Source organism: Geotrypetes seraphini, chromosome 10, assembly GCF_902459505.1.
Source record: "Geotrypetes seraphini chromosome 10, aGeoSer1.1, whole genome shotgun sequence".
In the NCBI taxonomy this organism is placed as follows: domain Eukaryota; kingdom Metazoa; phylum Chordata; class Amphibia; order Gymnophiona; family Dermophiidae; genus Geotrypetes; species Geotrypetes seraphini.
In genome coordinates this window covers 103,211,892-103,235,629 of record NC_047093.1, presented here as the reverse complement: position 1 = coordinate 103,235,629, position 23,738 = coordinate 103,211,892, and the positions used below count along the sequence as shown (strand labels likewise).

The 23,738-nt window shown below is 46.7% G+C and overlaps 1 protein-coding gene across 3 annotated transcripts in view; it reads left to right on the top strand.

The window, feature by feature from the left end:
- The window catches only part of LRSAM1 (leucine rich repeat and sterile alpha motif containing 1), a 542,506-nt gene that overhangs the window by 169,530 nt on the left and 349,238 nt on the right, over positions 1-23,738 (top strand). For all 3 annotated transcript variants that reach the window (XM_033960298.1, XM_033960299.1, XM_033960297.1), the window contains one exon: positions 14,195-14,285. In XM_033960298.1, the coding sequence (XP_033816189.1) occupies positions 14,195-14,285 (91 nt within the window). The remainder of the gene's footprint in view (positions 1-14,194; positions 14,286-23,738) is intronic.

Here is a 23,738-nt window from a genome sequence, read left to right as displayed (position 1 = left end):
ACTCTTATAGGGACCTTCATTTGCATTCTTTTTGCTCCTCCTCCCTTACCTCTGGGCTGTCCTTTAACTCCAAAATTAGTAACAAAGCAGATAGTCAGCCCTGGAGAGGAAACAGAAGAGGGAGGGGTACAGGGACAATCCTCAAGAAACATGTCTGTTCTACTCGTATCATCAAACATATACTGTATTTTTCACTCCATAAGATGCACCTCACCTTAAGACGCTCCCTATATTTAGAGGAAGAAAACAAGAAAAAAAACATTCTGAACCAAATTCTCCCTGCCAGGCTCTGCACCCAACCCCACACTACTTGCCAAGCTCTGCACCCTGTCCCCCCTTCCTGCCAGGCTCTGTACCTTGCCCCCCTCTGGTGATCTAATGGTAGGCCAGGACAGGGCACAGGGCAGACAGGGCACAGGGCAGGCAGGCCTAGTGACTGGCAGGCAGGCAGGTAGGGACAGCACGCAGGCAGGCAGGCAGTACTCCCCCCTCTAAGGCAGCCCCCCAAGCAAGCAGGCAGGCATCCCCCTCCCAGGCATCCCCCCCCTAAGCAAGCAAGCAAGCAGGCCTTCCCCCTCCCAGGCAGCCCCCCCAAACAGGCAGGCCTCCCCTCCCAGGCAGCCCCCCAGGCAAGCAAGCAGGCCTCCCCCCTCCCAGGCAGCCCCCCAGGCAAACAAGCAAACCTTCCCCTCCCAGGCAGCCCCCCCAGGCAGGCAGGCCTGCCCCTCCCTGCATTGTCTTGAGTAGGAGTAGTTCGTTGTCGAACCATTTGTGTGATCATCTGCTGATTCTGGTTTTTGTTTGTATTGGGGCTAGCTCATCTAGGGTAGTTGTACTTATATTGCCCCATTGTGAGATGAAGTCTTTGGGGTCACATTCTTGGATTGTAGCGTCTGTTTTATTCCAGAATTTGGAGGGATCGATATATGCATGTGATTTGTAGGCTAAGCTTTGGGATTTTGGTTTGGTTTTGCCTTTGGCCCAGTTGATAGTGAAGATGTATGTGTAATGGTCTGAACAGATGGATCTGAACTATTTTCCATTTGAGGTTTGAATCTCTGGTAGAATGGGCTGTTGGGTCATGAAGGCTGCAATGTTTAGTTGGTGACCTTTCTCGTGTGTGGGTTGTGGGTCTAAGATCTTGTAGGTTAAGGCTTCAAGGTAAGATAGTAGGTTTTCTACTTGCTTAGAGGTATGGTTTTCGAGATGGAGGTTTAGATCTTGAGGTTTAGATTTTGAGTTCACACCAGGTGAAGTTTACAGTGAACTGGCAAGACTCAAGGTGAACAAAGCCATGGGACCAGACAATTTGCACCCCAAGAGTGCTCAGAGAATTGAGCGATGTTCCGGCGAAACCATTGGCTGAGCTATTCAATCTCTCCCTAAGTAAGGGGAAAGTTCCCCTGGACTGGAAATTAGCTAATGTCGTTCCTCTGCATAAAAAGGGTTGCAGGGCAGAGGCTGCGAATTATAGACCAGTGAGTCTCACATCAATAGTGTGCAATCTCATGGAAACACTAATTAAAAGCAAATTGGACACGATCTTGAATGAAGGGAATCTTCGGGATCCCAGTCAGCATGGATTCACCAAGGGTAGGTCCTGCCAATCCAATCTCATCAGCTTCTTTGACTGGGTAACAAGAAAGTTGGACTTGGGAGAGTCTTTGGACGTCGTGTACCTGGACTTCAGTAAAGCTTTTGACAGTGTCCCACACCGTAGGCTGCTAAGCAAGATGGAATCGATGGGGTTAGGAGAGACACTAACTGCATGGGTCAGTGATTGGCTGAGTGGCAGACATCAGAGGGTGGTGGTTAATGGTACCCTCTCTAAAACATCGGAGGTGACCAGTGGAGTGCCGCAGGGCTCAGTCCTGAGTCCACTCCTTTTCAACATATTCATAGGGGATCTGACTCAAGGGCTTCAAGGTAAAATAACACTATTCGCCGATGACGCCAAACTATGTAATATAGTAAGTGAATGCAATTTACAGAATTATATGGCGCAGGACCTGCTTACATTGGAAAGTTGGTCCTCAACCTGGCAGCTAGGCTTCAATGCTAAGAAATGTAAGGTCATGCACCTCGGAAGCGGAAATCCATGCAGGACGTACTTCTTGAACGGAGAAACTTTAACTAGGACTTCAACAGAACGAGATTTAGGAGTAATCATCAGTGCAGACATGAAAACTGCCAATCAAGTGGAGAAGGCTTCATCTAAGGCAAGGCAGATATTGGGTTGTATCAATAGAAGTTTCGTCAGCCGAAAGCCTGAAGCATAATGCTGTTGTACAGGGCCATGGTGAGACCTCATCTGGAGTACTGTGTGTAATTCTGGAGGCCACATTACAGTAAAGATGTGCGCAGAATTGAATCGGTTCAGCGGACGGCCACCAGGATGATCTCGGGGCTCAAGGGTCTCTCGTATGAAGAGAGACTGAACAAATTGCTGCTCTACACTCTCGAGGAAACATGATTGAAACATTTAAGTATCTCACGGGACGTGTCGAAGTGGAAGATGATATTTTCTTTCTCAAGGGAACCTCGGCCACAAGAGGGCACCCGCTCAAACTCAGGGGCGGAAAATTTCATGGCGCCACCAGAAAGTATTTCTTCACAGAGAGAGTGGTTGATCATTGGAACAAGCTTCCAGTGCAGGTGATCGAGGCAGACAGCGTGCCAGACTTTAAGAATAAATGGGATATCCATGTGGGATCCCTACGAGGGTCAAGATAAGAAAATTGGGTCATTAGGGCATAGACAGGGGGTGGGTAAGCAGAGTGGGCAGACTTGATGGGCTGTAGCCCTTTTCTGCCGTCATCTTCTATGTTTCTATCAACTTAGAGGATCTCTCCACAGGCCTTTCCAACCTAGTGGGAACGTCAAAACCCAATTCTGAATCAGTTGATGAGGCTGCCGTGGATTGGCACCTTGAGGTAAAAAAACCTATACGAAGGGCTAGTGCCAAAGAGATCAAATACTATCCCCACAAATACTCCTACCCCTGGTTTACCGACGACTTAAGGACTAAAAAAAGAGAGCTAAGGAAAGCAGAAAGGAATTGGTATAAATCCAAGATTAACAGTGACAGGTCCAAATGGAAGGAACTGAATGAAGAATATAAAAAAAGCCACCTTAGAGGCTAAAAAGAAGTACTACATCCAACAACTATTAAAGACCCCCCCCCCAACCATAGATCAAAAAATCTTTTTGCAATGACAAAAAAAGATACATCGCAAGGAGATAACTAGTGCCTTAACACCGAACCCAACAGCAAAACACTCTCAGACCACTTTGACAAGGTAGCAAAATATGGTCTCACCTCGACTCCACTGTGCTACAGACATCGTCCCCTCGTGACTCAGACAAGATAATTAAAACTACAACTGGGAACCTAACTCACTTCAAAACTGTTTCCTGTGACGACATTACCAAGATACTAGACACTATTCACCCTCCAGGCTTCAACCTGGACCCCTATCCGCCACACCTCCTAGTGGCAATGAAAGACACCTTTATAGACTCTATCCTTCTTCTCATCAACACCTCTATACAAACGCATAGGGCTAGATTCACTAAGAAAACCGATCATGTACCTACAGATGATTTTAGTGACAGGTTACAGATCACTAACAGCAGGTCAGCAATTTCATGTTTGAGTTCTTTTAGTATCCCAGGATGTATACCATCTTGTCCTGGCGATTTATCACTTTTTTACTTGTCAATATGGCTCAGTACATTTTCTAGATTCACCGAGATTTCTTTCAGTTCCCCCTAGGAAGTGTGCCAAAAACGATTTCAGGGGAGTCAATTTTCTTCTTCAGCATTTGGAACTGCTGGATTTCTGGAGAATGTTACACCCTTATGACATCAAATACACTTTTTTTTCCTCATGCCCACCATGTGTATGCTAGGCTGGACTATATCTTGGTCACCAAATCTATATTCTCCTTGGTTCGGGAATCCGTAATACATGAGTCCACAGTGTCGGATCATGTATCGGTGGGGGTGACTGACTTTTATGTCCTCGAAAAGGGCTTTCACATGGCACTTATCCTCTCAATTGTATACTGACCTGGCTTATACCTCTGACAACATGAGGCCGACATAAATCCCATTATATTTTGGTACATCTTGAAAGCATGAGGCTGGACGTAAACCCCATTATATTATGGTACACCTTGAAAGTAGTTTTGAGGGGCCATATCATCTCCTATGCAGCCCAGAAAAAGGAGTATGATAGGGATTTCTTAACACTCACTGTTCAGATGAAAGCATTTTGTACAATCCTTGACAGAGGTTGATAGAGTTTGGTATAAAGAAGCCAAACAAGCATTAGATCAGCTAAGAACATAAGAATTGCTGCTGCTGGGTCAGACCAGTGGTCCATCATGCCCAGCAGTCACTAACGCGACGGCCCTCTGGTCAAAGACCAGCGCCCTAACTGAGACTAGCCCTACCGGCGTACGTCCTTGTTCAGCAGGAACTTGTCTAACTTTTGTCTTGAATCCCTGGAGGGTGTTTTCCCCTATGACAGACTCCGGAAGAGCGTTCCAGTTTTCCATCACTCTCTGGGTGAAGAAGAACTTCCTTACGTTTGTACGGAATCTATCCCCTTTCAACTTTAGAGAGTGCCCTCTCGTTCTCCCTACCTTGGAGAGGGTGAACAACCTGTCCTTATCTACTAAGTCTATCCCCTTCAGTACCTTGAATGTTTCGATCATGTCCCCTCTCAATCTCCTCTGTTCGAGGGAGAAGAGGCCCAGTTTCTCTAAACTTTCGCTTTACGGCAGCTCCTCCAACCCCTTAATCATCTTAGTTGCTCTTCTCTAGACTCTTTCGAGTAGTACCGTGTCCTCCTTCATGTACGGCGATCAGTGCTGTATGCAGTACTCCAGGTGAAGGCGCACCATGGCCCGGTACAGCGGCATGATAACCTTCTCCGATCTGTTCGTGATCCCTTTCTTTATCATTCCTAGCATTCTGTTCGTCCTTTTCGCTGCCGCCGCATTGCAGATGGCTTCATCAACTTGTCGATCAGAACTCCCAAGTCCCTTTCCTGGGAGGTCTCTCCAAGTACCACTCCAGACATCCTATATTTGTGCATGAGATTTTTGTTACCGACATGCATCACTTTACACTTATCCACATTGAACCTCATCTGCCATGTCGATGCCCATTCCTCGAGCCTGATTATGTCAGGTTGTAGATCTTCCCAATCCTCCTGCGTCTTCACTACTCTAAATAACTTTGTATCGTCCACAAATTTTATCACCTCGCTCGTCGTACCCTATGTCCAGATCGTTTATAAAGATGTTGAAGAGCACGGGTCTAAGCACCGAGCCCTGCGGCACCCCGCTGGTGACGCTCTTCCAGTCCGAGTATTGTCCATTTACCCCCACTCTCTGTTTCCTATGCTCCAGCCAGTTTTTAAACCACATGAGTATTTCATCCTCCATGGCTTGCAATTTTCAGAAGTAGTCGTTCATGCGGAACCTTGTCGAACGCCTTCTGAAAGTCAAGGTATACAATGTCGACTGGGTCTCCCTTGTCTATCTGCTTGTTTACTCCCTCAAAGAAGTGCAGCAGGTTTGTTAAACAAGATCTGCCTTTGCTGAAACCGTGCTGACTGGTCCTCATCAGACCGTGTCCGTCAAGGTGATCAATGATGCGGTCCTTTATCAGCGCCTCTACCATATTTCCCGGTACTGAGGTCACCTCACCGGTCTGTAGTTTCCCGGGTCTCCCCTCGAACCTTTTTTGAAGATCGGCAAAACATTCACCACCTTCCAGTCCTCTGGAATCTTTCCCGTTTTGATCGACAGATTGGCTATTAGTTGAAGCAGTTCAGCTATGGTCCCTTTCAGTTCCTTGATGACCCTCAGATGGATGCCATCCGGTCCCGGGGATTTATCGCTCTTAAGTCTATCAATCTGCCTGCATACCTGTTCTAGACTGACTGTTAACTCTGTCAGTTTCCCGTTTTCACTTCCAGCATATAGCCTGATGCGTACCGGTATGCTGTGTATATCCTCTTCGGTAAATACAGATGCAAAAAAACGTGTTCAGTCTGTTGGCGATTGCTTTGTCCTCCTTTAGCGCTCTCTTTATTCCACGGTCATCCAATGGTCCCACTGCTTCCTTCGCAAGTCGTTTCTCTTTAATATATCGAAAGAATGTCTTAAAGCTTTTCGCCTCCTTGGCTATTTTTTCCTCATAGTCTCTTTTGGCCCCTTTTACTGCCTTGATGTTTACTGCCTTGATGCACCTGCATTGATGTTGTTTGTGCTTATTCTTGTTTTCATCCGTTTTTGATCTTTTCCATTCCTTAAATGAGATTTTTTTTTTGTCTCTGATCGCTTCCTTAGCCTCTACAGTGAGCCATGCCGTTTTTTTATTCTTTTTCCTCTTTGATCCCTTCTTGATACGCGGTATATATAGATTTTGCGTCTCGGTGACCGTGTCCTTAAAAAGAGGCCAAGGTTGCTCTAGCGTTTTTACAGTGTTTATCCTCTTCTTAATCTTCTTCCCCACCATGTGTCTCATTTATAGTCTGGGTATCCAGATAAATGAGAGAGAACAGTGGAAAAAAATTTATGGCAATATACATTTGGGGCGTAAATACTGCAAAGCAACAGGCGTTCTCCCCACATCTCACCCAATACAATGATAAACCTACCATCCCTATCCTTTATCTGTTTGTGTAATTAAGAACATAAGAACATAAGAAGTTGCCTTTGCTGAGGCAGACCAGAGGTCCATCTCGCCCAGTGGTCCGCTCCTGCAGCGGCCCATCAGGCCCATTGCCTGAGCAGTGGTCCCTGACTATCCCTATGACCTACCTCTACTCCTATCTGTACCCCTCAATTCCTTTATCTTCTAGGAACCTATCCAAACCTTCTTTGAAGCCTTGTAACGTGCTCCGGCCTATCACAGCCTCCGGAAGCGCGTTCCATGTATCCACCACCCTCTGGGTGAAAAAGAACTTCCTGGCGTTTGTTCTAAACCTGTCCCCTTTTAATTTCTCCGAGTGCCCCCTTGTACTTGTGGTTCCCCATAATCTGAAAAATCTGTCCCTGTCTACCTTTTCTATACCCTTCAGGATCTTGAAGGTTTCTATCATGTCTCCTCTAAGTCTTCGCTTTTCCAGGGAGAACAGCCCCAGCTTTTTCAGTCTGTCAGTATATGAGAGGTTTTCCATACCCTTTATCAGTTTAGTTGCTCTTCTCTGGACTCCCTCAAGTACCGCCATGTCCTTCTTGAGGTACGGCGACCAGTACTGGACACAGTATTCCAGATGCGGGCGCACCATTGCACAATACAGTGGCAGGATGACTTCCTTCGTCCTGGTCGTGATACCCTTCTTAATGATACCCAACATTTTGTTTGCTTTTCTTGAGGCTGTGGCGCACTATGCCGACGCCTTCAAAGTTGTTTCTACCATCACTCCCAGGTCTCTTTCAAGGTTACTTACCCCTAGCAGTGATCCCCCCATTTTGTAGCTGAACATCGGGTTCTTTTTCCCTACATGCACGACCTTGCATTTCTCTACGTTAAAGCTCATTTGCCACTTTTTGGCCCATTCTTCTAGTGTCGTTAGGTCCCTTTGCAGATCTTCGCAGTCTTCTGTGGTTTCAACCCTGCTGTAGAGTTTGGTGTCATCTGCAAATTTAATAACCTCACATTTTGTTCCCGCCTACAGGTCATTAATAAATATATTGAACAGGAGCGGTCCCAGCACCGACCCCTGCGGAATTCCACGTATCAATTGAAAGGGTAAATGCTTGTGAAGCAGTATAGCCACCCCTCTATGTCTCCTATAAAAGGCAGATGAATAGATCTCCCCCACCCATTGTTTCCATAATTTTCCATGTTCAACTTGGGAAAGGTGAGTTTCCTGTATGAATGCGATATCAGTGCAGGCCTTCTTTAGACTAGTTATTATTTTTGTGTGCTTGATTGGGGATCTTATACCATCAATATTAAGTGTAACAACTTGTAAATCAGCCATTGTAATATGGAAACTTAGAGCGGTATAATAATAATTAAAAAATCTAAGCCCATTTTGGGACTAGGGCGCTAGTCGCCAGCGTCTAAAGTCCATCCTCAAAAAAGACATCCAAAATATTTCCTATTCTGTGATCCTACTCCCCTTCACCACCATCTAAACAAAGTTTTTTTAAAAAGCCTAGAACCTTCGCTTTCAAATGAGCCCTCTCTATACCTGTCTTAAAGCACAGTTACTTACCGTAACAGGTGTTATCCAGGGACAGCAGGCAGATATTCTTAACGTATGGGTGACGTCACCGACGGAGCCCCGGTACGGACATTTTTCACTAGAAAGTTCTAGTTGGCCGCACCACGCATGCGCGAGTGCCTTCCCGCCCGACGGAGGAGTGCGTGGTCCCCAGTTAAGATAAGCCAGCTAAGAAGCCAACCCAGGGAGGTGGGTGGGTCGTAAGAATATCTGCCTGCTGTCCCTGGATAACACCTGTTACGGTAAGTAACTGTGCTTTATCCCAGGACAAGCAGGCAGCATATTCTTAATGTATGGGTGACCTCCAAGCTAACAGAGAGGGAGGAGGGATGGTTTGCCATTAGGAAAATAAATTGTGTAATACAGATTGGCCGAAGTGCCCATCCCGTCTGGAGAAGGTATCCAGACAGTAGTGAGTAGTGAATGTGTGAACTGAGGACCAAGTGGCAGCCTTGCAGATTTCCTCGATGGGCGTGGAATGGAGGAAAGCCACAGAAGCAGCCATAGCTCTGACCCTGTGGGCCGTGACAGCACCTTCCAGTGAAAAACCGGCCCGAGCATAACAGAACGCAATGCAGGCAGCAAGGCAGTTGGAAAGCGTCCGTTTGGAGACAGGACGACCTAGACGGTTAGGGTCGAAGGACAAAAGGAGTTGAGGAGATGAGCGGTGAGCCCTGGTACAGTCAAGGTAGTAAGCAAGGGCACGCTTACAGTCCAGCGTGTGCAACGCCTGTTCCCCAGGATGAGAATGGGGCTTAGGGAAAAAGACAGGCAACACAATGGACTGGTTGAGATGAAAGTCCGAGACCACCTTGGGAAGGAATTTAGGATGGGTACGCAGAACCACCTTGTCATGGTGAAAAACAGTGAAAGGTGGGTCGGCGACCAGTGCATGCAGCTCACTAACCCTCCTGGCAGAGGTGATGGCAATGAGGAAAAGCACCTTGTAAGAAATTTGAGTGAAGTTGTGGCAAGAGGCTCAAACGGAGGTTTCATGAGTGCTGATAAAACCACATTCAGGTCCCAGACGACTGGAGGAGGCTTCAGAGGTGGTTTGACATTGAAGAGGCCTCTCATGAACCGGGAAACCAGGGGATGAGCCGTAAGAGGTTTTCCGAGGATAGGCTCATGGAACGCAGTGATGGCACTGAGGTGGACTCTGATTGAGGTCGACTTGAGGCCAGCATCGGAGAGAGAGAGCAAATAGTCCAGTACGGTTTCCACCGCCAATGAGGTGGGATCGTGATGATGAAGCAGACACCAAGAGGAGAACCGGGTCCACTTCTGATGGTAACATTGGAGGGTGGCCGGTTTTCTTGAGGCATCCGGAATACGACGGACAGGCTGAGATAGATTCTCTGGAGAGGTCAGCCCGAGAGAAACCAAGCTGTCAGGTGGAGCGAGGACAGATTGGGATGCAGTAGAGACTGATGCTGCTGTGTAAGTAGAGTAGGAAACACAGGAAGAGGAATGGGCTCCCTGGAGCTGAGCTGGAGTAGGAGGGAGAACCAGTGTTGGCGAGGCCACCGAGGGGCGATGAGAATCATGGTGGCTTTGTCCCTGCGGAGTTTGAATAACGTCCGCAACATCAGAGGTAGTGGAGGAAAGGCATAGAGGAACCGATCCGTCCAATCGAGCAGGAATGCATCCGGGGCCAGACAATGAGGAGAGAAGAGTCTGGACCAGAACTGGGGCAGCTGATGGTTGTGAGGAGCTGCAAAGAGGTCCACCTGAGGGGTGCCCCACTGAGCAAAGATGGAGCGGAGTGTGGGGGGATCCAGAGTCCACTCGTGAGGTTGAAGGATGCGGCTGAGATTGTCGGCCAGGGAGTTCAGTTCGCCCTGGATATAGACAACCTTGAGGAAGAGACTGCGGGCCGTGGCCCAGGTCCAGATGCGGATGGCCTCCTGACAGAGGAGGGGAGATCTGGTGCCGCCTTGCTTGTTTATGTAGTACATGGCGACTTGGTTGTCTGTGCACAGGAGAAGAACCTGAGGGTAGAGAATGTGCTGGAAGGCCTTGAGGGCATAGAACATGGCCCTGAGTTCCAGGAAATTGATGTGATGTTGACGCTCCTGAGGGGTCCAGAGTCCCTGAGTGCGAAGTTCTCCCAGGTGAGCTCCCCATGCATAGGGGGAGGCATCTGTGGTTATGATCATGGAATGAGGGGGTAGATGAAAGAGTAGACCCCTGGAAAGATTGGATGAATTCAACCACCATTGAAGAGATTGCTGAAGAGACGATGTCACAGATATGGGATGAGAAAGAGGATCGGTGGTCTGTGACCATTGGTTGGCTAGAGTCCATTGAGGTGTCCTGAGGTGGAGTCGTGCCAGAGGAAGCACATGGACCGTTGAGGCCATGTGGCCCAGGAGGACCATCATCTGCCGAGCTGGAATGGAGTGATGAAGGAGCACCTGGCGGCAGAGGTGGAGCAGGGTCCGTTGGCGGTCGGAGGGGAGAAACGCCCTCATGAGCGTGGTGTCGAGAACGGCTCCAATGAACTGAAGTCGCTGTGTGGGAAGCAGATGCGACTTGGGGTAGTTGATCTCGAACCCCAGGAGATGGAGGAAGGAGATGGTGTACTGAGTGTCTTGTAGCACAAGTGGAGACGTAGGTGCTTTTACCAACCAATCGTTCAAGTAGGGGAACACCTGGAGGTTGTGAGACCTGAGAAAGGCCGGCACCACAATAAGGCACTTGGTGAACACCCTGGGCGATGATGCGAGGCCAAAGGGTAGCAACTTGTACTGATAGTGGCGGTGCTGTATCTGAAATCGGAGGTAGCGACGTGAATTCAGATGGATTGGAATGTGAGTGTAGGCCTCTTTGAGGTCCAGGGAACATAGCCAGTCGTGTTGAGAGAGAAGAGGATAAAGCGTGGCCAGGGAAAGCATTCTGAATTTTTCCTTGACCAGACACTTGTTGAGGTCCCGGAGATCGAGGATGGGACGAAGGTCTCCTGTCTTCTTGGGAACCAGGAAGTAGCGGGAGTAAAATCCCTGACCTCTTTGGTCTGTGGGAACCTCTTCGATGGCATTGAGGAGAAGGAGGGATTGGACCTCCCTTAGGAGGAGAAGGGACTGGGAGGAGTGGGACGCAGACTCTATAGGAGGGTTGTCTGGTGGAAGAATCTGGAAGTTGAGAGAGTAGCCGTGGCGGATGATGTTGAGGACCCACAGGTCTGATGTGATGACCTCCCAACGGTTGAGGAAGAGGTGGAGACGTCCTCCGATTGGCTGAGGAAGAGGTAACGATGGTGGAAGACTGGCTATGCCCTGGAGAAAGGAGTCAAAAGGGCTGAGATGGTTTTGACGGAGGAAGAGGTTTGGCAGGTTGGTGAGATTGAGAGCGAGCCTGAGTGTGTTGCTGTTGACGAGGTCTGCGAGGCTGCTGTTGGGGCGGGTTGAGAGGCCTGGCCGAGAACCTGCGCTGGTAAGAGGACTGTGGTCTATAAGGGCGAGCAGGTGGAGTCTTCTTTTTAGGTTTTACCAGAGTGTCCCATCTAGTCTCATGTGCTGAGAGCTTCTGGGTGGTGGAATCCAGGGACTCCCCAAAAAGTTCATCCCCAAGACAGGGTGCGTTAGCTAGACGGTCTTGGTGGTTGATGTAAAGATCAGATACCCTCAACCAGGCCAGACGTCACATGGCAACAGCTATGGCAGACGCTCGGGAGGTCAGCTCAAAGGAATCATAAATAGAGCGCACCATGAATTTCCGCAGTTGAAGGAGGCTGGAAATGTGTTGTTGAAAGAGTGGAACTCTGCGTTCAGGGATGTATTTTTGTAGGGCGGATAGTTGCTGTACGAGATACTTCATATAAAATGAGAAGTGAAATGTGTAATTATTCGCCCTGTTGGCTAGCATGGCATTTTGATAAAGGCGTTTGCCAAACTTATCCATCGTTTTGCCTTCTCTGCCAGGAGGGGTGGAGGCATAAACACTGGAGCCCTGAGTTTTCTTTAATGTAGACTCAACTAGGAGAGACTCATGGGGCAATTGAGGTTTGTCAAAACCCGGAATTGGGATGACCCTGTATAGGCTGTCAAGCTTACGAGGAGCTCTGGGGACAGTGAGTGGATTTTCCCAATTTTTATAAAAAGTTTCCCGCAGTATGTCATGGACGGGTAACTTGAGGAACTCTTTGGGAGGTTGTTCAAAGTCTAAGGCATCCAGAAAGGCCTGGGACTTTTTGGAGTCGGACTCTAAAGGAATAGAAAGAGCCGCCGACATCTCCCTGAGGAATTTGGTGAAAGAGGATTGCTCAGGCTTGGAAGTGGTATCGGGCACTGAGGGTTCCTCGTCTGTGGATGATGCGTCCTCCTCGGTACTGGGTGGGGATTCTTCCCATAAGTCCGGGTCCCTGATATCAGTGTGCGCACGCCGAGATGTCGGGGTGGAAGGCTCGGTGTGGCGGGTCTTAGAAAGAGACTTGCCAGAGCGCATGGAGACGGTACCGGGAGAGGAAGACCGGTGTTGACCCCGGTCCCGGGAAGAGCGGTGCCATTCTGGGTCCCAGGGAGACCAGTGCCCTTCCTGGTCCCAAGGAGGATCGACCTCAGAGCGGGTCTGTACCACAGGACGAAAATGGAGTGGTTCAGCCGAGAGGATCGGCATGGAAGTGTTGAGTGGCACCGAGGGGGTGGACACCGGTGGGATGGTGCGAGGCTCGGGCCGGTCTGGTACCGAAAGAAGTGGTGCCAATAGGGTCGGTAGCAGGTGCTGGAGTTGTTTGTTGCTGCAGCTGTTCCTGCAATTTATCTTGGAGTATGGCCGCGATGCGGTCATCCAGGGGTGGCACCGGTACCGCTTTTTTCTTTTTCGGTTCCATAGGTGCTGCTCCACGCCCCGGCGATGAGGAGGCCGATGACGAGGCACTCACCGAGATCAGGGCGGAGCGTTTGCGGGGTCGGCGTGAGGCCGGGAGGACCGGCGTCGCCACTGTGGCAGGTGGGCGCTCAAGGGAGGTGGAAGGCTTCTTAGCCGGCTTACCTGGTGCCAGCGACCCCGAGGAAGGATCGGGCGTCGTCGAAGTGGTCGGTGCCGTCTTTTGCGGTACCGTTGACGTCGCTGCAGGTTCCATAGCAGATCCGGTACCGAAAAGGATGTTCTGCTGGATCTGCCGATTTTTTAAGGTGCGTTTTTTAAGAGTGGCACAGCGGGTGCAGGTGTCAGCCCGATGCTCTGGACCAAAACACTGTAGGCACCAATTGTGTGGGTCAGTGAGAGAGATTGGGCGTGCACACCGCTGGCACTTCTTAAAGCCCGGTTGAGGGGGCATGAAGGGAAACACGGCCTCTGCAAAATCAAAGCCGGAGGCTTGTATGATGGCAACAGGCCCCGCCGGGGCCGGCCTGAAAAATAAAGAAAAAAACAAAGTTTTTTTTTTTTTTTTTAACAATTTAGAACGGAAAAGAAACCCGAAGGGAAAAAGAGAAAAAACAAGAAAATAACGCGAGCGGGAAGGCAAAAAGGAAGTTTTCAACGGCCGTTGAAACCACATGCGTCTTCTTCGCTCCACGGAAACGAAGAAACTGGGGACCACGCACTCCTCCGTCGGGTGGGAAGGCACTCGCGCATGCGCGGTGTGGCCAACTAGAACTTTCTAGTGAAAAATGTCCGTACCGGGGCTCCGTCGGTGACGTCACCCATACGTTAAGAATATGCTGCCTGCTTGTCCTGGGATAATATTAAATTACACCATGTAGTGATCACTGAATGCCAAGTGATCACCCACTATAACATCAGAAACACTTTCCACGTTTTTAAGCATTAAGTCCAGTATGGCCCCGTTCTGCCTCGGTTCCAAGTGCTGGAACAGTTTTCCTTGTAGATTTGCTGTCTCTGGAGATATCATATTTCACATTGTAGTCTAAGGATATTTTAAAAATTGAAAATCTGAATTGATTTTTCAGAGGTTTTTTTTTTTTTTTTTAACAGACCTTAACTCTGGATGCTGCTTTCATGACTTATCCTCCAGCTGCTGTTTGTATGGAGGGTACCCAATCTATTCAGAAATTCCTGTGCAAAGGTAATATAAAAAAGAACTGTTCCCATTGATTCTTTATTGCACTGATGTCAGTATGTACAGATGAGAATAGGGAGAAATGCATATAAAATGTAAAATGACATGCAAAGTATTTAAATTACTAAAAAGTAGATAAATTGATGGCCAAGGAATTATTATTATTGTTTTTTCTCATCAATGGTGAATTCAAAATATATTGAAAGGAGAAATTATGCTTATGTGTTAATTTTCTTTCCTTTAGACCTATCAAAGCATTCCAAAACATGAGAACTGTGACCATCAACTAGCAGTTCTTTGGAATCAGATTCTAGAATTCTAAACTTTACTCTATAAGGCCATCGTGCAGCCTGAGGTCTTCAGTATTTTGACTAGGAAAGTGGTGGTGAAAAGTATACTTCCATTTTCTTCTGAAGATAATTTGAGCAGATATTGAAAAAGGCTGCTTAGTTAAACATTGAAAACAAAATAAAATAAATATCTTCAATTCAAATAATAACTTGAGGATATGTAGAAAATCGATAGCTGATTATAAGCATAAACACTGGGAAGGCTTCTGGACTGGTCTATAGGATTAAAGAAAATTAAATTAAATGGTAAGCAAGTTCTCCTTCTGTAGCCTCCTTACCAGAGCAGTCAAGAACTTGTGGATATAGCAAAGCAATAGTTTAGAGGGGTGGCACATAGAGGTCCTTGCTCTGAGAACCTAAGTCCCCAAAGCTTCATCTGACCTAGCATCTATATCAAGCCTGTAATGCGCTGCGGAAGTATGGAAAGATGACCGAATTGCTGTTCTACAAATGTCAAAAGAAGAAATCACCAAGGAATGAAATACCTCTTGTGGAATATGCTTTCAAAGGTATTGGAGTCTTTTTTTTCTTCTTATAATGTAGGCTGAAGAAATCATTTCTAATCAGTGAGCATTAATAGCTTTAGAGACAAATTCCCATTTCTTTGCCCCTCCAAAGAGAACTCAAAATCTATCTGAGTGCTAAAATTCATTAATGACTGAGGTATTTGAAGAGAACTCTCTGATACCTAGCAAATGAAGCATCTTGAAATCATTTCCATAATCTTCTCTATGGAAGGAAGGTAAGAGGGTAGGTATCATCGTTCACGATAACATTGAACCCTCTGTTCGGAGTGCTGCCCGATTTAGGAAAAAAAATTTTGATTCGATTCAGCTTACTGAATTGGTTTTTCGATTCAATTCGATTTTCCTGCCCAGTTGGGTATTTTTTTCAAAAATCCTGGTGGGTTTATTTTATAGAAACAATATAACACACACTACTCAACCAGAGAAGTGCATCTTATTTCACAGGCCTCAGAACTGGAGCCTAAGCGCAGTTGTATATCACAAACTAGAAAGATCAGCGTATAATCTTTGCCCCAAGAGGAATTAGTGCTAGATCACATATAGTCTTAATAATTCAGCTATTTTTTAATATTTTTAAAATTTTTTTAATATTTTTAGATTTTTTCTATTTCTTTATATCCTAACTTTCAACATCTAAAATTCACATCAATGTCTCTGCATTTCCACTCTCACTACTATTATTTTGTCATATGCACTTATCCAGTATTTTGAAAAAATTGACAAACTACTTATCTCACACACTGCTTGTCTCTGGATGTGCTTTTCAAACAGTGCTTATCTTTTACATGCCGACGCGGCCAGCGTTTTGCGGACTGTCTACTTGTTCGCTGCCTCAGGGCCAGCACTGTGGCATCCAGCTCTACAAATTAAAAAGATTAAGTTAGCTCCTTGTACAACTAAAACCTATTCAAACACATACAGTGTTACTTACATCACTCAATTCTGCCGTCAAGATTTTCAAACCAACACAAAATGGCGACAGCGTCTTTTTTATTCATTCATAGATTTTACAGAAGGGAAACTTCATTTGCAACTAATAGAAGTGTTGCTACTCCATATTTTTATTTAAGCCCCTTGGGCTCAAAGTGTCCAACCTGTGGATCCAGTGCTGCTCACGTTGGGCCAAGTAGCGTCTAAAGTTGCCCCCTCGCACCTCCGGTGTCATAACTTCAATAACAACCACCTTTAAAGATGTGAATTTGTGGTTAAAATCAATACAATGTTTTGCTAAGGGTGCCCCTAAGTTCCGATTTTTTTATATTGCTTTTATGTTTAGTGAGGCCTAGTGTGATCTAGCACTAGTTCCTCTTGGCCAATGATTGGAGCAAGGAGCAAAGATACTACGCTGATCTTTCTAGTTTGTGATAACACAACTGCGCGTAGGCTCCAGTTCTGAGGCCTGTGAAATGAGATGCACTTCTCTGGTTGAGTGGTGTGTATTATATTGTTTCTATTTTTACTATTACCACTTGGGATATCTGGTTTGGGTTTATTTTATAGCCTCTTCATCCCTTTGCCTTCTCCTAACTACACTGGCGCTGTGGTGTAAACAAAATAAACAAACAAAAAAGACTTTTCCTCTCTCTGTTAAATCCTAGCTCACGTTTGCGGTCTAACACCAGCTCTGGCAGGATACACGTTTCAAATCTGACATATTGTAATTACAAAATGGAAAATAAAATTAGTTTTTCTACCTTTTGTTGTCTGGTCATTATTCAAATCTTGTTGGTCCCAGGCTCTGGCTGTCTTGCTTGCCAGGGTCTCCTTCTTTCTCCGTGCTAACCATCCATCTGCCATCTCTGTCCTCCCCTTCCGTTTTCCTTCCCTTTTCCGGAGGTCTGGCATCTTTCTTTCTTTTTCGTCTCCATCCACAGATCCACCTTTTCTTAACTACCCTTTCATTCAGCATCTCTCCCTCCTTCCCCACCACCCTAGGGTCCACCATCTCTCCTTTTCTTTTCTCAACTACCCTCCTATCCAGTATCTCTATCCCCCCTCCACACCATCTCTTGTGTCCAACTTCTCTTCTTTTCTGTTCTTTCCCTCCCTAAATCCCATTGTCCATCATCTCTCTCCCTCTCCTCTATTTTTAGACCCATTATTTCTTCCCCCCCAAAGTCTGGCATATGCACATCTCTTTGAACCCCCCTTCCCTCCCTCCGTGTACTTCTACACCAGGGCCCCCCTCCCCTGAAGGTCTGTCCCCCCCGAAGGCCTGTACCTCCCCCCTGAAGGCCTGTACCCCCATCCCTGAAGGCCCGTCCCCCCCCCTTGAAGGCTTGCCTGTCCTCCCTGAAGGTCTATGCCACCATCCCTGGCCTGTCCCCCCCCTTAAAGGCCTGTTCCCCCCTTAAAAGCCTGTTCCCCCTTGAAGGCATGCACCCCCCAAGGCCTGTCCCACCCCCTGAAGGACTGCCCCCCCAGGCCTGCTTGTCCCCCCTTTGAAGACCTGTTCCCCGTTAAAAACCTGTTCACCCCTTGAAGGCCTGCACCCCCCAAGGCCTGTTCCACCCCCTGAAGGACTGGCCCCCCCATAGGACTGCCCCCCCAAAAGACTGCGCACCCCCCCCGGGAAGGCCTCCGTGTTCCCCCTGGCCTCCCCGAACCGTTTACCTTACAGCTTCAGCCGAAGATCGCGGTTATAGCTCTTTGTACTGCAGTGCTTTGAGCTGTTTCCTCTGCTGCAGTCCCGCCCCTCCTCTGACATCCCCTAGATTTTGTCCTTTTTGAAAGAGAAAAAAATTGATTCACATTTATCTGTTCTCCACCACTCAGGATTTTGTAGATCTCAGCTGTCTCTTTTTCAAGCTGAAGAGCCCTAACCTTTTTAGTCTTTTTTCATATGAGAAGAGTTTCATTACCTTTATCATTTTGGTTGCTCCACTTTTGAACCTTTTCTAATTCCACTATATCTTTTTGAGATATAGCGACGAGAACTTAATGCAGTACTCAAGGTGAGGTTACATCATGGAGCATTATAATATTCTTGGTCTTATTTTCCATCCCTTTTCTAAATTCCTAGCATCCTGTTTACTTTTTTGGCTGCCTCTGCACACTGAACAAAGGATTTAAGCTTAACAATGATACCTAGATTTATTTTTTTGAATGCTGATTCCTAAGGTGGACCCTAGCATTAGGTAAACTATAAGTCCAATGCAATAGGTGAGACATTCTAGACCAGTGGGTAGTGTCCCCATGGCCATGTGCCATCAGCAGAAGGAATCCAGTTTGGAGTTCTCTGTGCATTTTCTCTGTGCTCCTTAGCTCTACCTACAATTTGTTCCTTCTGTATACGTGCCTGCAGGAGTGTGTTCATTCTGATCTCCATGTTTTATTATTTTATTCAATGTTTTTAGTCCTTTTTTCTTCAGGATTCTTGTGCTCGGTGTGTTTTTTTTGCTTTGCTTGCATTAAGAACATATAGGCTTCTGTCTGTAGTTGACAGGCCACTCCCACTGAGTACCTGTTAGCCAGCCTACTTAGTTTCTGTGGAACTCAGGGCTGTCTCTGAAGTGGTCTCACCTACTGTTAAGCAAGAGTAAATCTCAGGCTGTTAGGCGCCCTTAGGAGGTTTGGTGGTGTTTCGCCTCCGCTTGTCCTGGTGCACATCCCATCGGTTCGCAGGGGTGGAGGTGCAGTCAAGCATGGGGTCTGACTGGCAGCCTGAAGATCGTTTTTGCAGAGCCATTCCCAGCAAGAGACAGTGGTTCTCTAATTTAGCTACTGTAAGGGAGCTAAGGCAGATTGAAGCACAGATCCACAAATAGGTCATAGTGAATATACAGAGTGAATGTCTTAGTTACAGCCTGTGAAGTAAATCGGGGGAAGTTATAAAATTGGAGTTTTCAGTGTTTCTATATGTTCCTCCCACCTGAAAAATCCTAAAATTGCCAATTTTTATATTTGGAAAGTATAAAAAATATTGTGATTTTTGGTGTGAATTTCTTGACAGCAGCCATCTTGGATTTTTAGCAATCTTTTTTTCAAAAGCTCCCTGCTTCTCTAAAACTGCAATGTTTGCCTCAAATCTTATTGGGATGGGGTCCTTAGGCTCTCCTCATGTGAATTCTTGCCAGGATTGTGCAAATTAGGCGCATCAGGAGCGTTCTTGCATCATGTTCTGTGTGACACAGCTGGGAGGGATGGCAGCACAAGGCTTAGCCTCTCCCTTGGTCAAGCAGGTGACAAAACACTTGGTAGCCTGGTGGGGCAGCCTTCTTTATTTTTGGGACTCAGAATGGCTTATAGTTCCGTGCGCATAGCTGCGGTCCTTCCACAGCCTCTGAAATGCATGGCTCAGTCATCAGAGAGTGACTGCGCTACAGGAGCCAGAGACTTTCTCAGAGTTTCTGAAACAGTTGTACAACAACAAAAAAAGACTTCATAGTAGGTGTTCTTCCCCTGCACAGTTCACTCCGCATCAGCTAAATCTTCCACTGGTGTTGCTTCTCTGGTCATGTCCTTGTCTTAGTTAGCCGTTGTTTCTGATCTGCCTGATTTTGGTCTTTGTGCTGGTGTCCAGTTTGCTTTCAGGGTGCAGTGCTTCCAAGGACAGAAGACTGGGACTGTATGCTGAATCTTCGGATCCTTCAGGGGCTCTAGGACCTGGGGACAATCTCTCAGTTCTGTGCTTGTTTCAGTCTATGGCTTTGCCAAATCTTATTTCTGAGTCTTTGCAGGAATTGCATTTGGTCACTCAGCCGGCTCCATTCTCTTCTTCATCCTGGCTTTCTGGTGCATGCTTGCAGTCTCCCACCTTTCCCTGGCACCCTGATCTGACCATTTAAATGTCAGTGTAATGTGACTATCTGGAAGGTCCTTTGCCACTGGACTGCCCACAGGTTCTGGATCAGCCTAAAATGCACCTCTCTACCCAAAGAAAGTGCTGTGGTGCTTACAGATATGCAGGACTGCCATGTGGATGTAGGCTTTTTGATGTAGCAGCTTTGGGCTTTCAGGCTGCTTTGGAGGTGTTGGTTGTCACACATGCCTATCTGCCTTTCCTGCACACCCTGGAGAGTGAGGCTGTAGTTTCTCCACCTCAGCTTCTTTTGGCTGGGTCAGCTTATGTGCCTGCCACTTTATATGACTTATGTAGCATTTTTCCATTTCTGCCCACGGAATGATCTGGATTGGACATTGGGCTGGTATTTCCACTTCCAAAGGTTTCTTTGGCAAGAATTCCTTTCAGGGCAGTTGTTTGGCTAGAGCCTGGTCGCCCTCATGGATTCTGTGGTGTTCAGTCATGCTAAGTCCCTGCCTGATAGCAGACCTAGACCCTCTAAGGTAGGGGTGTCCAACCTTTAGGCTTCCCTGAGCCGCATTGGCTGAAAATTTTTTTTCTGGGGCCACACTAACACTAACTGATGAGCAAAAAAAAGTTGAGCAGGTCCCAAATTTGCAATCACTAATATAGAAGATGTACATATTTAATAATAAACCTTCATTAAAGGGATACTGTGGAGAGGAACCCAAAAAAGCAGTAATACTTACCCTGACTGAGTGATCCTCCATGTGCACTGCTGACAGTGGGAGCAGCCACAGGCTTCCGCATCCCCACTCTGATGAGCAAGGATGCGCGCTCCTGGTTCTCTCATTCACTTCTATTACAGCTACGGTGAAGGGATGCATTTTTGAACCAGGGATGCATTTCTTTTTAAGTTCAATTTCTTTATTGAAGTTTTTGTAGTACAAAGGCAGTGTAATTACAAAGAAAACAGAGGACATGTATCAAGATACACTAAACAAAAGAAGTAACAAATACTATAGTCCACCATAACGAAATCAATCTCTGAACAAGTAAGCATAAGACTATAATCATTAATACTCAATCAGAGTATAATATACACCTCTAGAGAGTGTAAGAGGAAAGAACGAGAGAAGGAAGAAAGGGAGAGGAAGAGAAAAGGAAGGAAGTGAAAAGGAGGAAAGAAAGAAAAGAAGAAGAGAAGGAAGAAGAAGAAGAAGAAGAAGACAGGAGTGTCTATCCAGTAGAGTGAACATACTGATCAAGAAATGTCCATGGAGATGGAGAACATGTCTTCCCCAAGGACAGTTTGGATAAGCATTTCTTTTCAAAGGCACTAAGCAGGGATGCATTTTTGAACCAGGGCATGACGATTTGCTCACAGGCCAGGTCGGCACACTGATCTGAGGCCTTGTGTTTGGATCTGAGGCCTTGTGAAGGAAGTATGAGTCCTTTTTCATTCCCTGCCACGGTGACATTCTATTAGCAAGGAAAATGCTAGTACCTTGTGACGAATGCTGAGGCATTCCACCCTCCCCTCTCTTAAATTCTGGTCACATATTAATCTGACACAGGTTTACCCTTATCTTATCTCTTATCTTGTTTAAGCATCCCTTATATGGGCAACAATCAGACTTTGCCTACGTGCAAAAGCAGGCCCTGAGTTTAAGGCTAATCAAGAGAGCTTAAGGAGCATGCATTATAACCTTTGGACTGTCACATGCTATAGTAAGATGTCAGACATATTAGAAGTGTACACTTTGGGAATCTTTATTGTAACTGTTATGATGTATTCAGATGTCACATGAGATAGTAACTTTGAGAATCACATGAAATATGTGAACAAGGAATTACCTTGGTATAATCCTCACTGTATATGCATGATGAAATAGTAACCTTGTAAAGCATTAGCCATGTAATTAAGGGAGGTAAGATTCTCAATAAAAGGGTGAGAGACCATCCATTAGGGAGCGCCTCCATTCCGACTCTAAGACTGCATGTGTATGTTTCCTGTGTGACATCCCTACACTACTGTGAGCCTCTTCAGAGGTGAGCCTCATCAGAGCGGGGATGCTGCATCAGCTGTCAGCAGCGCACGTGGAGGATTGTTTAATCAGGGTAAATATTACTGCTTTTTTGGGCCTCCCACTTTGAGCTTAGGCTCCCTCAAAATGAATATCTCCCCTGCTGTAGCTAGTAGGGATCTCCAAGCCTCACCAACTGACAGTCACCTCCCCCTCCAACTTCCCAAGTTCTGCAGCTGGCAGCAATATTGCAGAGCTGCTGCCTTCCTTCCTCCCTGCCCCCCCCTTGGCTTTCATGCATGTAGGAAAGCAGGGGATGCTTGAGGATATTGCCATTGGCTGCATGTAGAGTTTGAATTGCCAGACTGGAGGAAGATGTCTTCAGTTGGCAGGGCTTGGGAATCCCCACTAGCTCAAGTATTTATAAATTGCACTCAGGCAGGGAGAAACTTTGGTGCCTATCCACTAATTTTGGGCTCAAGTCCCTCCCCCAAATCAGCTGTATATGACTACGCCACTGAATACAAAAATAATTGTGATGCACATATTCAAAAGCTAACATATTACAGTTAATAAATTCAAAATCAAACAATTTTTTTCTACCTTGTTGCCTGGATGTTTTGTTTTTCCATCATCTTGGTCCCAGTTTCTCTTTCTGCTTTTTCTCTATCTTCAACTAATTGTTTTTCCAGTGTCTGCTGTCCATTTTTTTCTCCTCTTCTCTCGTTCCATTTCCTTCTTATGCCTGTCTCCAAAGTATTGATTTTTCCCTTTCAGCTTTCTTAACTTTTTCTTTTCTGCCTCTGTCCACTCAAATTTTGCCTTCCTTTCTCACCCTTCTTCTTTTTAAATATTCAGCTACCTCTCAATTCTCCAACTTCTCTCAGTCCCTAGCTCTCCCATTTCCCATCTCACTCCTTTCCCATTCAAATTTTGCCTTCCTTTCTCACCCTTCTTCTTTTTAAATGTTCAGCTACCTCTCAATTCTCCATCTTCTCTCAGTCCCTAGTTCTCCCATTTCCCATCTCACTCCTTTCCCAGCCTCCTATTCCCTTCTATCTACTCCCCATTACTACATTTCTACCACTGTACTTACTGCTCTCTCACTCATCTTGTCATCTCCCTTTTGACCTCATCCACATGGCTCACCACTTTCAGAATCCCCCTCCCTCTCTCCAGGTTAGGTCTGGTTGGTTGGGTATGGGCAGGACTTGTAGCTGAAAGGTAGGTTGCTGCTTGGTAGCAGTTTCGTTAGGGCTATGTGGTGGTGCTGTTCTCAGTTTGGTATAGTTCCCAGGCTTGGTCCCTTTGACCCACACGAAGGACCACACAAAGGGTCCTTTGGCAGGGTCTGCCAGCGGAGAGACCTGCCTGGATGTTGGCCCTTTAATAGGGCTCTGTGAAGAGCTGGTGCTGAGTGGGTGAAACTTCGGTGGCAATCTCTGAGGTGGTCGGTGGTGCTAGGATCAGCAGGGGGAAGCAAGGAACAAGATGGAGGATTCCTGTTCCTTCCCCTGCCTGGAGGATGGCAAGTCTTTTCCTGCCCTGGATGTTGGCCCTTTAATAGGGCTTGGTGAAGAGCTGGTGCTGGGTGGGCGGAACTTTGGCAGCGATCTCTTGGCGGTTGGTGGTGCAAGGATTGGCGGGGGAAGGAGGGAACAAGATGGAAGATTCCTGTTCCTTCCTCTGCCTGGAGCACGGCAAGTCTTTTCCTGACCTGGATGTTGGCCCTTTATTAGGGCTCGGTTTCTGCATGTTCCCCTGTATTCTCCCTTCTGAAAAATTCTAAAATCGCTGTTTTTGGAGTTTGG